This window comes from Cotesia glomerata, linkage group LG5, assembly GCF_020080835.1.
Source record: "Cotesia glomerata isolate CgM1 linkage group LG5, MPM_Cglom_v2.3, whole genome shotgun sequence".
Classification (NCBI taxonomy): Eukaryota; Metazoa; Arthropoda; class Insecta; order Hymenoptera; family Braconidae; genus Cotesia; species Cotesia glomerata.
In genome coordinates, this window is record NC_058162.1 from 25456530 (window position 1) to 25471635 (window position 15106).

The 15106-nt window shown below is 27.1% G+C and overlaps 1 protein-coding gene across 9 annotated transcripts in view; it reads right to left on the reverse strand.

Annotated features, from left to right (window-relative positions):
- LOC123266314 overlaps nucleotides 1–15106 on the reverse strand; it is a 126127-nt gene that overhangs the window by 34759 nt on the left and 76262 nt on the right. For 4 of the 9 annotated variants that reach the window (XM_044730512.1, XM_044730507.1, XM_044730506.1 and 1 more), the window contains exons 4-6: nucleotides 13054–13071; nucleotides 12538–12672; nucleotides 7939–8084 (exon numbers count right to left, since the gene is read on the reverse strand). In XM_044730512.1, the coding sequence (XP_044586447.1) occupies nucleotides 7939–8084; nucleotides 12538–12672; nucleotides 13054–13071 (299 nt within the window). The remainder of the gene's footprint in view (nucleotides 1–7938; nucleotides 8085–12537; nucleotides 12673–13053; nucleotides 13072–15106) is intronic. The other 5 variants (XM_044730509.1, XM_044730510.1, XM_044730511.1 and 2 more) reach the window with 5 other exon arrangements.

Here is a 15106-nt window from a genome sequence, read left to right on the forward strand (position 1 = left end):
ACGGTTTGTTATCTTAATTACATTAAGCCCGATTATTATTCAAGGGTATGTTCATGGTAATTTTAACCCGGTAATTATGCAAATTCTCATCGATTATCGTTTAATTCGTCAATTTGCTCAAACATAATCTGAAAATTTAATTTATTCATGACACCTTTTAATTTCAAATCAATATTGGCCAATGTCTAAAATTTATTATTTCTTCCTTGTGTTAATTAGTCTTCATTATACTTAAGATTTTTTTAATAAAATAATACACCATTAAGCCTGATATTGAGTAACAACTTCAACTTTGATTAATTACTGTCTAATACTATCAAATGAATTATTTATAAACGAATCTGACATTTATACTCGAAATAATTACATAAGAACAAATGTGATAATTAATGCTCGTTATTACTTATTCATTATGTAGCCTGTAATTTTTAAACCGCAGAACAATTACTTTCGAATTATTTATCTAAGTAGAGAATCGTCAGAGCAATTAGAGCCTGCTAACTGTTTCGTCTATTGGTCTATTTACATTGCAAGCCTACGGAAGGATAAAAACAAAGAAGCAACAAAGAAGTTAGCAAAAACACTGACGCGCTATTTATTTAGGTTAGGAAATACCGTAAGGTTGTACGGATTACGCACAAATGTGTTTTAATTATATTTGAACATACTTTTATTCAATTGTTGCGAAAACACGCATTGTTTTTCTTTAAGTACACTGATAGAAGGATTTAGTTCTATTTAATAAGATTTAGTAACAGATAACCGAGAAAAAATGTTTTTATATAATCATATATAATTGTATATAATCATATATGACTATATATGATTATATATGGAATCACATATATAATCATATATAGTCATATATGATTATATATAATCATACATGACTATATATGGAATTGTATATAATATTATATATAATTATATATGGAGCAATATACAACCAAGCAAGATTATATAGTTCTATATATAATTATATATAACCATACATGATTATATATGGAATTGTATATGAGGTCATATATAATCATATATAATTATATATGACTATATCTGGAGCAATATACAGCCAAGCAAGATTATATATAGTTTCATATATAATTATATATAGTTATATATAATCATACATGATTATATATGGAATTGTATATGAGGTCATATATAATCATATATAATTATATATGACTATATATGGAGCAATATACAGCCAAGCAAGATTATATATAGTTCCATATATAATTATATATAGTTATATATAATCATACATGATTATATATGGAATTGTATATGAGGTCATATATAATTATATATGACTATATATGGAGCAATATACAGCCAAGCAAGATTATATATAGTTCCATATATAATTATATATAGTTATATATAATCATACATGATTATATATGGAATTGTATATGAGGTCATATATAATTATATATGAAGCAATATACAGCCAAGCAAGATTATATATAGTTCCATATATAATTATATATAGTTATATATAATCATACATGATTATATATGGAATTGTATATGAGGTCATATATAATCATATATAATTATATATGACTATATATGGAGCAATATACAGCCAAGCAAGATTATATATAGTTCCATATATAATTATATATAGTTATATATAATCATACATGATTATATATGGAATTATATATGAGGTCATATATAATCATATATAATTATATATGATCATATATGGAGCAATATACAGCCATCCAAGATTATATATAATCCCATATATAATTATATATAAATATATATAATTATATATGCTATATATTCGCTGGGTGCGTGACCCCACCGCCACCTAACGATACAACTTACGGTGGCTTTTTTAAGAAAATTTACATGTATTAGATGCCAAATAGTTATTTAAACAATTAAATAAACTTGAAAAATTTGTTTTCTATGTAAAATGTGACATATTACACAGAATGTAGATTAAATTAAAAATTTTTTCTTGGGTCAGTTGAAAATAGTAAGGAAAATAAACACAATAACTAAAACAAATCTCAAGTGAATTAGGTTAATCAGTGTTAAAATCTGTCAAGGTGTTTATTGTTAAATTAATATTAAATGAAAAATCCGTATTAATATTAAATATATAACAATCTGAAATTATATAATAACAATAGAATAGCTCTATTTAACATAACTTTATATTTACGAATATATCTTAAATTTTTATATTCTTTATTTAATTTTGCAATCTATTACCCATAATATTATTTTTCAACCACAAACTTTAATAAAGGGTAAAATTTAATCCTGGCTGAACATATGAGAGATGTTGAGCAGCAGCTATCCATTTTTTTCGCTGATTTAATTTCCAATTGGCAACCGGAAACTTATAAAATTTACAATCACTATTTCTACTAGTATTTTTACAATTAACTACACAACAATTTTGATGACCCATTTTATTTTATTTATTTAAATAAACTAACACACGTGTTATTTTCATAGCTTTTAGTAATAAAGAGCCACCCTTAGTTCTGTATTGTCCCGCAGCGGGCGCTGACATCAGTTTTGTGTCCCCCACTATGCCTTACGCACCCAGCGAATAATTAACATGTATAAAAATTTTTTCTTTGAAAAAATTTTTTGGTAATCACCAAAAGTATAAAATGATGTTTATAATTACGTTTAAATAATTCTGAAATACAAAATTTGTTACATTTCCTATGAGATGTTTTGGTGTGCTCTGCTACTACCTAATAGTAAAATCATTATTTATTTTATTATTTAAATAAGTGTTATATTATAATGAGATTCGGTCAAATAAATAAATTATGAATTATGACTATCCGAATATATTTTAAAATCAATTTTTATATTATATTCATGATAAACCCATATGATACATTATGTAGATCATAGAATCATTGTCATCTAAGACAGCAGCACAGAAGACAGAAACTTCAAGATCACTAAAGTTAAGCAGCATTGAGCAGGGTTAATAGTTGGATGGGTGACCGCTGGTGTTATAGCCGTAAAATTATAGCTAGATATTTTTTTTTGCATTTTAATTGGTTACAGAGAATTGCGTAGGACCATATTAAATACTCTATCCATAAAATTAACCCAATAATTAATTAGATGTAATAAATATAGAATTAAATATTGTTATATATTATCATATATAATTATGTATGGTTATATTTGGCCATTTTTCATATATAACCAATTTATATATCTATATATATATATATATATATATATATATATAGCATATATGCTGCTATATATATATATAAGAGATTCCCACCTATATATTGACTCATCACGATATCTCTGGAACCATAAGGCGTAGCGACTTGAAATTTGGTAGGAATATTCCTTTCGCCTAGTAGAGGTCAGCTAAGAACGGATTTTACAAAATTCCACCCACAAGGGGGTTACGGGGCGTTAACAATAGAAAATTCCCATTTTTAACCTATAGCTCGTAAATATATATAATTATATATAAATATTTTTCTCGGGTACTAAATGATTTAGTAACAATCCTTTCATTACCAAATACTTAGTAATAGGTACTAAATCATTTATTAAAGCCCATTTAGTCCCGACAAATAAATATTTAGTAGTATTTAACAAATTATTTATTGCTACTCAATAAATCGTTTATTGGTATCAAAGAAATTAATTTTTTAACTAATTTTAGTATAACCTAACTTTTAATTTAAAATAAATAAAAATAATTAGAATAAATAATTTTAAGTAAAAATATAAGGTATTATAAAAAAAAGAATCTCATTAAATAATATTTTTTGTTTGAGACAATTACAAAATTTAAAATTGAACAAGTTTTTAAATTGAACATATCCATAATAGACAAATTAAAAATGTTAACTAAACTCCACTGAGAAAAGATATAAATAGAAGACATTTATTGGGAGAATATGTGTTTTAAAGGTTTAATAAATCTCCCAAAATCGAGCTGAATATAATAATCTTAGTTAGTGAATAGGTAATGTATCACATAAACATTGGAATTGAAGCATAGCCATCTACCGAAAATACTTACCAAAGAAATATTTAGTACCTGTTACTAAATATTATTTGGTGGAACTAAATATTTAATTCCATGTAATAAGGCTTTGTTCATATAAAGAAATCATTTATTAAACTGTAACAAATATTATTGATGGGTACAAAATGTTTGTTTCTCCCAAATAAATGAATAAAAATTTTGTTACTAAATCAGTTTAGTACTCTGTACTAAATTCTTCTATCAGGGTATGTTTAATTGTGTTTTATACATTATTATCTGCAATATGTTTACAAAATTAGTAACTTTGGCGCTAGTTGTATTTTCTGCATAGCAAAAATTAGTATCATTATTAATTTTAACCTCTTTCGGTCACTTTATATTGGAAAATTAGTTTTTTTAACTTCCCGCTAAGAAAATCTTAGATTTTCAAAAGTCGGGAAGTTATTGGTTTTACCCCGTTTTACAAAAATCGAGTTTTTATCAGATATCGACGTTTGAGGGTCACAGGAAGCTTCCCTGACTATCCCCGTGAGGGTGTCACTATGTCTGTATGTATGTGTGTGTGTGTGTATATGTAAGTATGTAAACCTCTCATAACTACACGGGAAAAAATTTCTGGGAAAATTTACGATACAACTATTGTAAAGCTAGACTATACTTTTATTACTATTAATTGTCAAATAGTTTAGAAGAAAAAATACTATTTATTCATGAAAAAATACAATATTACTATTGTAAAAAGTAGGAGATGAAAATTTCCAGTGCTGCCTCTGTATCTTTCCAATAGAACTATAGCAAATTTTACAATAGTTGAATTGGAATGTTTTTCAATTAGTGTGAGTGATGGCCGTGCACAGCGCTAGACTCCGAGTTTATGTAAATGTTAAAGGATATGGGCCTTAGTTTACCTCGGATAGCGTAGAGGGAGAGTCTCTGGCTGCCAACACAGAGTTCTGGGTTCGATTCCCAGATAGGACGAAAATGCCGGTTTCTTTTTTCGATTACTGTACAGGTACCAATTAGTCCAACCTTCTATCTCTCTCCCTCCCTAATATTTCTTTTAAAAAATCCAACTGTGAATTTTTACAATAGTTGAATTGTAAAGTTCACAAACACATATTGTATAATTTGCTTTATAGTATTCGACTTTTTAAGACTCTTGCTAGTCTTATTTGTTGGATTAAATTTACAATAGTAGATCGTAAAAATTACTAAATGAGAAGTATAGTCCACCGTTACTATTTTATTGAGTAAAAATTACAATAGTAAAATAATAAAAACTCCTTCAATTTTCTTTCCGTGTATTGAATGGCTCCACCGATTCGATCGCGGTTGGCGCCATTCGAAAGGGCTTGTCCAAACTTAGATTTTGGATACAATTTGGATCGATTCGGACCGATAGATTTCGAAAAATCTAAAAACTGAAAAAATTTTTTCAAAAGTAGTTTTGGAATAACTTTCGAACGGCTTTATCGATCAACTCCAAAACTAATCAGCTTTTAACCTTGAAAAACCACGTCGATCGCCGCTAATCCGGTCAAAATCGGTTAATTCGTTCGAAAGATATCGTGCAGGAAAGAAAACCCAAAAGTGATTTTTCGGAATTACTCCGAAATTTCTAGTTTGATCAATATAAACTTAAAAATTTTTCATAACGCTTAAAAAACTACGTCGAATGCCGCCAACCGCGTGAAAATCGGTTCATTCATTCAAAAGTTATTGCGGTTTGAAAACTCAAAAATAGTGTTTTATCAACCTTCCATCAAACTTTTGAGCTTGAAAAGCTCAAAAGCATAGAAAAGTTATCTTTTTGAGCTCGAAGAGCTTAAAACAACACATAAATTGTATTTTTGAGCTCGAAGAGCTCAAAAACGTCATTAGTGCAGTTTTATGCACCTAGGTATGGAATTAGCGGGAAGTTGCACGGATGGCCTTCAGGGTCTGCCGTTTTTCTAATTTTTTTTATTAATTATTAGGTTACGTAGATTAAATTTACAAATTTTGAAGAGCTCAAAAACGTCGTAAATGCAATTTTAAGCGCCCAGGTATGGAATTAGCGGGAAGTTGCAGGGATGGCCTTCAGGGTCAACCGTTTTCCTAATTTTTTGTAAGTAATTTATAGAATTTAGTAAATTTTTGTGTTAATAATTACAGCCGTAAATTTTTTTTTTTTTTTTAATTTTTCAGGTCTTGAAAAGCGTGTCAGGATATTAGTGAGTAAACAGAATGGATAACGAGTAACAATGTTTACTTCCTGAATCTTATAACCTAGGTGAGAATAATAACTTCAATACTACTAAAGTTAGCCGACGTTTTTTTTTTTTTATTTATTCATTGGTTAAATTATAAGTTAGAAATATTTTTCTAATAGCAATTGTAGTTTTTACAAATAAAAATTCCTTTTTATTTTTTGTAATACATTTTTTAATAAAAAAGGTGATTAAAATTGTTAGATGTCGGCTAACTTAATTTTTATCAAAATTTAAGTGAAATAATTTAAGCTGTACACTTTTCTGCAATGGTGATTATTAATTTTTAAATTATAAATTGAGTTATTGCAGTTGGACTGATTTTAAAGGTTAGGTTAGTAAACTTGCTTAAAAAATTTAATTAAAAATATTTCAATTAATGCCAAGTGTATATTTACACATTAAAAAATTTTTTGACTTGTAAAGTGTGAAAATTTCATTGTCAACTCTAATTATTTTTAATTTTTTATAATAATTTTTAATTGAAAAAATTACTTATATTACTAATTAATATTTTTAATTTCAACCTAATAATCATAAAATTAAATTTTTTAATACCATTAAATATAATTTTCTACGAAAAATTATAAAACTTTAAGACTTTTTAAACTTGTAATTTACTTTCTTTAATTTATTTTTCTATTTTTTTTAATTTTAAACCGTCATTTTATTTGAAATTCATAATATAGTGTGTTTACAATAACTTACTATAGTAAAAATTATATAATTTTAGCAATATCAATTTTATTTCATAAAAAATCGATAGATGGCGTTAGTAGGACAAAACTAATGAAACTATACATGAAATTGGCGTTTCTTCGGTTAAAAGTGCGGAAATTCTCAAAAATCAACGTTAATTTATTTATTTATTCAATAACCTAACAGCTTATAAAGCCAATGACAAGGTTGCAAAAAGATACTATATAGTAAATCTAAGAATAATTGGCACATGTTGCTTTTTAACATTTAAAAATCAAAAAAGACCTACAATATAGTAAGAATTTTGCGTTTAAACATTCATGCTGTCGAGTATCGTTTTAAAAAGCTTGACATTAAAAATGCAAAATTATAAAATTTTTTAAAATTGTCATTCACTTTCCTTAATTTCTTTTATTTCTACATTTTTAAGCCGCTATTTTTTCTAAAATTCATAATATAGTGTGTTTAATACAACTTACTATAGTAAAAATTCTATATTTTCAATATTATTATTTATATCTCATAAAAAATCAATAGATGGCTTTAGTAGGATAAACTAATTAAACTATACATGAAAATGGTGTTTCTTCTGTTAAAAGAGCGGGAATTTCACAAATTATCATTTAAAAACTAAAAAAAGCCTATAATATATTAAAATATCGTCGAATATTGTTTTAAAAAGCTTTAAATTGAATAAAAAAATTGTTTTAATAATAAAATTCTTGCATTTAATTGTTAAAAAACAAAAATTGCAATTATAAATTGTTAAACAAAAATTTCTTTTAGGGTAAAAATTCTCTTCTTGTCAATTATGCAGTACTTTTCGCACTTAAGACTAAAACGAGCTGTAAATATAAGGCGCGAAGTGGAGGCATGACTTGTGCAATAAAGTATAAATTTAAAAAGGGAAAGAGCAAGAGAGTAATAATATATGAGACATATGAAAGTATGATGAGGTAATTATGAATGAATTACCCAGGGTGCGGAAGACAATAGGCCGACTTCTGTACTTTTTTCCGGCCCTCACCGCAGTAATCACCAACTGGTATTGCGTGTCAGCTTGAAGGTCGTTCAGAGTAACTGCATCGCTGTTTCCTGCGACCAACCGCACCATCCTGTAACTAACCGTCATGCCATTGTTATTTTATTCCTCAAAGTCTTCTTATAACAATATTGTACATATTTATTATTTTCTTCTTCTCTTTTATTCATTTCTTTACTTATTTTATTTCATTCCAACTTTCTCGACACACGAAAGCTAAATTGATCTTTGTTGCAATCAATACTCAACTTTTTTAAAAATATTTATTGTTGTATTAATAAATATTTAAATATATTTTTTATTTTTAAAAACTAGGTTTATTTCTACTACAAAACTAAGCTACAACTAGACAGCGTTTTCGGTTGCAGCCTCATCTAAATTTAATGGCTACTTTATTATAGACTAGACTAGACGGAATTTTTTTGCTTGGATAGTTTCGAATTAGGAACAGAATTATGTTGAAAAATTTATCATTTTTTATACATGGAGAAAATTATTTTTCTATTAATCTAATTGTTGCATCTAATTGAATATAAAGTATTGAGCGAGTATTCTTACAGTAAAAATACGTATTGGTACTGTAAAAATTGGTATAATCCCCAAAGCACTACCAACTTTAATCCTGGGACTGATATCCCATATTATAGCATACCAAAAGTAATGATGGCGTCATAAATTTCCTAATTTTGACCTTGTGTTGGTAATTGTTATGCAAAAAGCAGCTGTTTGTTTACAAATTGTTAAACGTTAAAAAAATATGTCTTTACACAGTTATCAAAGTGTTGGTTAATATTTATCAATAAATATCTGCAATTGTTTATAGTTTATTAATTAAAAAATAAAATAGGCCGTAATTGTTCGAAGATATATTCGAGTGAATTAAGTGAGGTTAAGTTTACTTTGTTTTAATTTTGGTATTTTGCTGACAGTGAAAGCAAGTTTTGCTGCAGTAAAAATAGGTATTGCTGTGGGGATTAAACTTTGCTATTTTTCCCACAAAAATACTAGTTTCTTTACGGAAGAAATAAATTTACTAGAAGGAAAAATACTTTTTTTTCAGTGTAGGGTTAGATATACAATTTTTAGACACTTGGTACTTTTAAATTTTGATTCGATAAATAAAGAAAAAGTTGTTTAAATATTACCAAAAATTTTTATTGATTTCTTCTCTTATTTTCATATTAAAAAAAAGCATTTAAATTATTTCAATACTGTAATGAGTAAATAAAAAAAATCAACAAAATAGTGTATTTCTTCTTTCATTTTATAAAATTTTACCCAAAACAACTTCAATTGTTTCAAGTGTCCAAAAATAGCATAATAAATCTCTTCATCTCTATTAATTTTACCAAACTAAACAAATATTCTAACATCAAAATTTCATCATAAAATATATTTTCTTCTTTAATTTATTTTGATACTAAAGGTCAGAAAAAACTTATGAATGACAAAAATTCATTTTTATTATGTAAGTGCGTTATTTTGTAGCCGCCGGGGTTCGAACCTGCGCAATAATAGAGTTCAAGTGGCCTGTGAGATTAAGTTCAATCAAGTGCAAATGGCCCCTCCAGGCGTTCAGTCACGACCAATTTTTTATTCATACTTTGCTTAGTCTATTTCTAAATTTATGTATCTTAGTGCGTTTATTTGTTTCACACTGCAAATACATAAATTCAATTATCGCTTTATGATTTTCTATTGTCGTTTTTATTTATATAAAAAATGAATTTTATTGACCCCCGATCAAAATATATCATGCGGAAATGATTGAAGAGCTAAATTTTTACAATTTAGTATTTTTTATTAGACGAATTTCAAATTTTACTTTTTTTTTCTTTTAATTTTTTATACTCTACATTTTTATTTCTTCCTTACAAGCCGTCATCTTACCTAAAATTTAAAGTATACTTCAACTTATTATACTTTAAAACTCATATTTCTACTAATAGTAATCATATGTCATAAAAAAATCCAATAGATGGCGACACTAATGTAAAACGACAGAAACTATACATGAAAATGACGTTCTTCTTGTTAAAAGAGTGGGAAATTTTTAAAAATCCTCTTCAATCATTTTATCTTTAAATTCTTTTAAATTATTTCCATAAAATACATCTTTTTTATTAAAATAAATTTTAATTTGTTCTAAAAAAAATTTATTTATTTAACAACAGAATATATTTAAAGTATATTTAACAAAAAACTCATTACAAAAACAATTTTCTCCATGCAACCAGCAATTTAAAAGAACTTTCATCAAATAATCGTGTAAAAACCTATTAACATCTTCATAATGTATCAAACAGGATAATACCCTCTTCTGGCTGAACAGTTTCAATGAAACTACATGAAATTGGTATACTATATGTGCTAAGTTTATCGTGTGAACAATTAATTAGTGCATTTTACAGTACATTTAGCTCACAATGTTTCATTGTCTTTTCTATCCACTGTATTATTCTACTCTAATTAACCTTTTTTACCAATCAACCAAAAATTATCAGCAGTTAATTAATTATTAATAAGCATCAAATGTCAAAAAGTGCTTGCGCTGATTGCTAATTAAATTTCCAAATTGAATTTTAATTAGAAAATAAATAATTTACGACTATATGGTCAAGGAAAGAAGACTATTTTTTTTTAATCTTAACTTATGTTTAAAAAAATGCCATTGAATTCGAAAATGCTCTATCTCTAGATACATAATTAAGAAACGACCTTGTATCTCGTGAACTATTGACATTTTTAAAGATATAAGCTTATCCCGATGTTACACTCATCAAGACCTTTTATTTGAGTACCCACATCAATTTTTCATATATTTTATATATTTATATATTTTACAAATACCATATATATAGAATATATAAAAATGCCATGTGGGTACTTAAATGAAAGGTCTCGATGAGTGTAACATTGAAATGAGTTTATATCTTAAAAAATGTCAATAATTAAGAAATGACCTTGTATCTTAAGAAATATTGACATTATTAAAGATATAAGCTCATTCCAATGTTACACTCATCAAGACCTTTCATTTGAGTACCCACATCAATTTTTTATATATTTATATATATTATACAAGGGTGATGTTCTGTAAGGACATCTTAAATCTGTATAAAATTGTCCGACCAAATTATTTTTGATTTTATTAGAAAAAAAATTAACAAGGGCTACAAAACTATCAGCTCAATTATAATAAATAAACAGCCGAATTAATTTTTGCTTTTTCGATATTTCTGTATCTTTTGCCATATAACATGACAGGGGACTGTTCTTTTTTTTATCAAATTGAGAAAAATCAAGCAAACTATTTCAATGCATTCAACTTTTCAAGTTCTCAATGAATGTTTTCATTAATTAGAATAATATTAAGACTTATGGATCCAATTTTATAAATAAATTATAAATAAAAATAGTTGCCAGGGGACTGAGTTTTGAAGTGGCCCAGATACATATTTCCAGCACAAATGGTGCTTTGACACTAAATAACATGCCGATAAAGCGCTAACAGCCCTATGGTTATTAACTCAAGGCTAGTTAGATCCTTATAAACCTTACAAAAGATAAAATAACACGCTGAATTTTTTTTTTTGGCTTTGAACTTCTGGCAGAGGACTGTTCTTAAAATGCCTGGGACAAACTTCGGTCTAATGAATTTAATGAAACAATTTAATTTTCGGTACTTTTATTGAAGAAGATTGTTAGTTAACTAATTAAGTTTATAAACATTATGGACCAAATTATATATGATGAACGAAGAACTTGAAATTTAATCTTAAAGTTTTAATTTTGGGACTGGGACAGCCCAGGGGACTGACATTTCGGTGGTTTACGAATTTATAGCAAAAAACCAAAATTTATTTCATTTTAGTTTTCAATGCTCCCAAATAGAAATGTTTTTTACTTTGTAACAAATTTTTTTTTAGTAACAAAATAACAATTTTTCCAATAAAAAAATGCCTTGGACAGCAAAAAACATCCTTACAGAGAATCACACATATGTATATATGAAAAATATATCGAAGATGTATGAGGGTACTCAAATGAAAGCTCTTGATTAGTGTAACATCGGGATGAGCTTATATCTTTAAAAACGTCAATAATTAAGAAAGTAAAGTGCAATTTAACAAAAGTCATTACTTAATGAAACAAAATTTTCATTTTTCATCATTGCCTTTAAGAAGATTCATCTACTCATCAACAAATTCAGCTTGAAAAAAAAATTTGAATTTCTGATTATTGTTTATATTTTTTGTCAAAAATTTTAGATAGAGTTTTATGAAACTTTGACTCATCAATTTATACATGTCATATATTTCAATACCATTTTTCAAAATATAAGTTCCGTTTTAAAAAACTAGTCTTCTTTTTTTAACCACATAGTAGCAAAAAAATTTATTTAAAAATGGCTGTTCTGATTCTGGTGTCAAGTCTTAAGTATATTTTGTCTTTGTCTGTTAATTCTTGCGGATGATAACATGTAGCTAGGCACATGACACACGATAGACTTTTTGACAACGAAAATATACCTTTTTTCATTTTCATCATCATCATCATCGTACGTCTCGTTGTACGGTTCGTTGTAACTTAAGATGAACGTTTCATTGTACGTTTCATTGCACGAATTGAGCCTATCGGGCTTGTAAGCATCGATGGTTTCATTCCTATGTCGGAACAAAAATTAACTAGTTACTAAAATATATTAGACATTTTTTTAAGCAACCATCTATTAATAGTAATCTATTAATCTAATGTTTCAATCAATCCGTTCTATGTCATAAACTGTAAAACTAGTTCTAGGTTAGAATTATGGTATGTTATGAGGTTATGCAGAGTGCCGCGAAGTAAGCAGAACCTACGCTAGATGTCCTCGCACTACAAATCCGCGCTTTTTTGTGAGATGACATGTTTAACTATTTTATAACCTAGATCTTTTTTTTTGTTCTAAGTACGGAAGATATATAATTTTATTTAATTGATATTGATGAATTTAATGATTGTAATTTGAAATATGAAATATTTTTTTATTTTATATAAATTAATACCTGTCATTTGTGAAATTCCTTTGCCGCAAAACAACCGAAATTTTAATTTAAAGTGCTCGCGGAAAAAATTTGTGCTGTTTCCGTCATAAATTTTGTTTTTTTGGTTATATTTATTTATTTTTTTTATTTATTAGGTACCTTGATTAGAAAGTATTCATTATAAAAGTCAAGGATTTTTAACAATCAAATTTATATAAAATTTTTAGCTTAAAATAAGAATTTTTTTATTTTTTATGCGTGAGGTAGAGAAGATGGCGAGTGTGACGTCAAAAGCCTACAAAATGATGCGCTGTTAAGTTTAAGCTGCGCTTAAACTTAAATATGTTACAATTATAATAAAATTTTGAATTTTAAACGTTAGAAAACATCAAATAATATTTTTTAATGGTTAAAAAGTTTAAAATTTATTTTTGGTAAAAATAAATAACAATTTATTTTTTCTTCATTTTGTGCACAATTCAGGGAAGAAATAAGGTAAAAGCCCCAACTATCGACACTATTAGAGACAAAGTTATGATTTGATTTTTTTTAAGCAATCAAATATCAATATCGTGAATTTTATTTGTGGTAATGTCTCAAGTAATGTTTTTACTAATCAATTTTATTTTAAAAGATAATCACTGATATTTACTAATTAATTTTGAAGAATTAAATAGATTGTCTGGATACACCAATTATTGGCAAGTTAAAAAACTGATTGATCTAACTATTGACATACCTTCACCCCAATTATTGACACCTATACTAAGCATGCCTACAATCATCAGCTTATTCTTATTTATCCAAACTTATTATTAAGTAATCAATTTTAATAAAGTTTATTAATTATAATTTCCATAAATGATTAGTTACTTTTAAAAATATTAAAATTTATTTAAAAATAATTTATTTAATCAGGAGAGTTCAAACTCTTACAGTTAATTTTTAGATTAAAGTCAAAAAGGCGTGATAGCGCTGGCGAATGGGTGTCAATATGAGATTCAACTTAAAAATTATCAACTAGTTATTGACATCCATTATTTAAATATTATAAAGCATACAATTAATTTCGATTATTGAGTTTTATAAATTTTTCATATATTGTTAATTAAAAAAAAAAAAATTAGGAAAACGGTTGACCCTGAAGGCCATCCCTGCAACTTCCCGCTAATTTCATACTTAGGCGCTTAAAATTGCACCAATGACGTTTTTGAGCTCTTCGAGCTCAAAATACAATTTATGGTTATTTTGAGCTCTCCGAGCTCAAAGAGATTGCTTTCCTATGCTTTAAAGCTCTTCGAGCTCAAAAGTCTGATAGAGATTTGATAAGACACTATTTTTTGAATTTTTAAACCGCAATAACTTTTGAATGAATAAACCGATTTTTACGCGGTTAGAAGCATTCGACGCAGTTTCTTAAGCCTCACAAAGAATCTTAAATTTTGAATTGATCGCGCTAGGAATTTTGGAGTTATTCCGAAAAAACACTTTTTTCAGTTTTCTTTCGTTCACGATATCTCTCGAACGAATCAACCGATTTTGACCGGACTGGTGGCGATCGACGTAGTTTTTTGAGTTTAAGAGCTGATTAGTTTTGGAATTGAACCTTTATGCCGTTTAAAAGTTATTCCAAAAACCACATTTGAAAAATTTTTTTTCAGTTTTTACGATTTCTCAAAATCTATTGATCTGAATCGGTCCAAATTGTTTTCAAAATCTAAGTTTGGTCAAGCCCTTTCGAATGGCTCCAACCGCGATGAAATCGGTCAAGCCGTTCAAAAGTTATAAGCGGTTCACATACTTTCACACACACACACACACACACATACAGACACCGTGACAACCTCGCGGGGATAGTCAGGGAAGCTTCCTGTGACCTTCAAACGTCGAGATCTGATGAAAACACGATTTTTGCAAAACGGGGTGAAAACAATAACTTCCTGATTTTTGAAAATCTTCGATTTTCTTAGCGGGAAGTTAAAAAAAGATGATATTATTAGATGAAGAAATGAATTTAAACTCGGCATTTGAAAAATGTTTTTCTAATCAAAGTTGTTAAGAAAATAAACGTTCA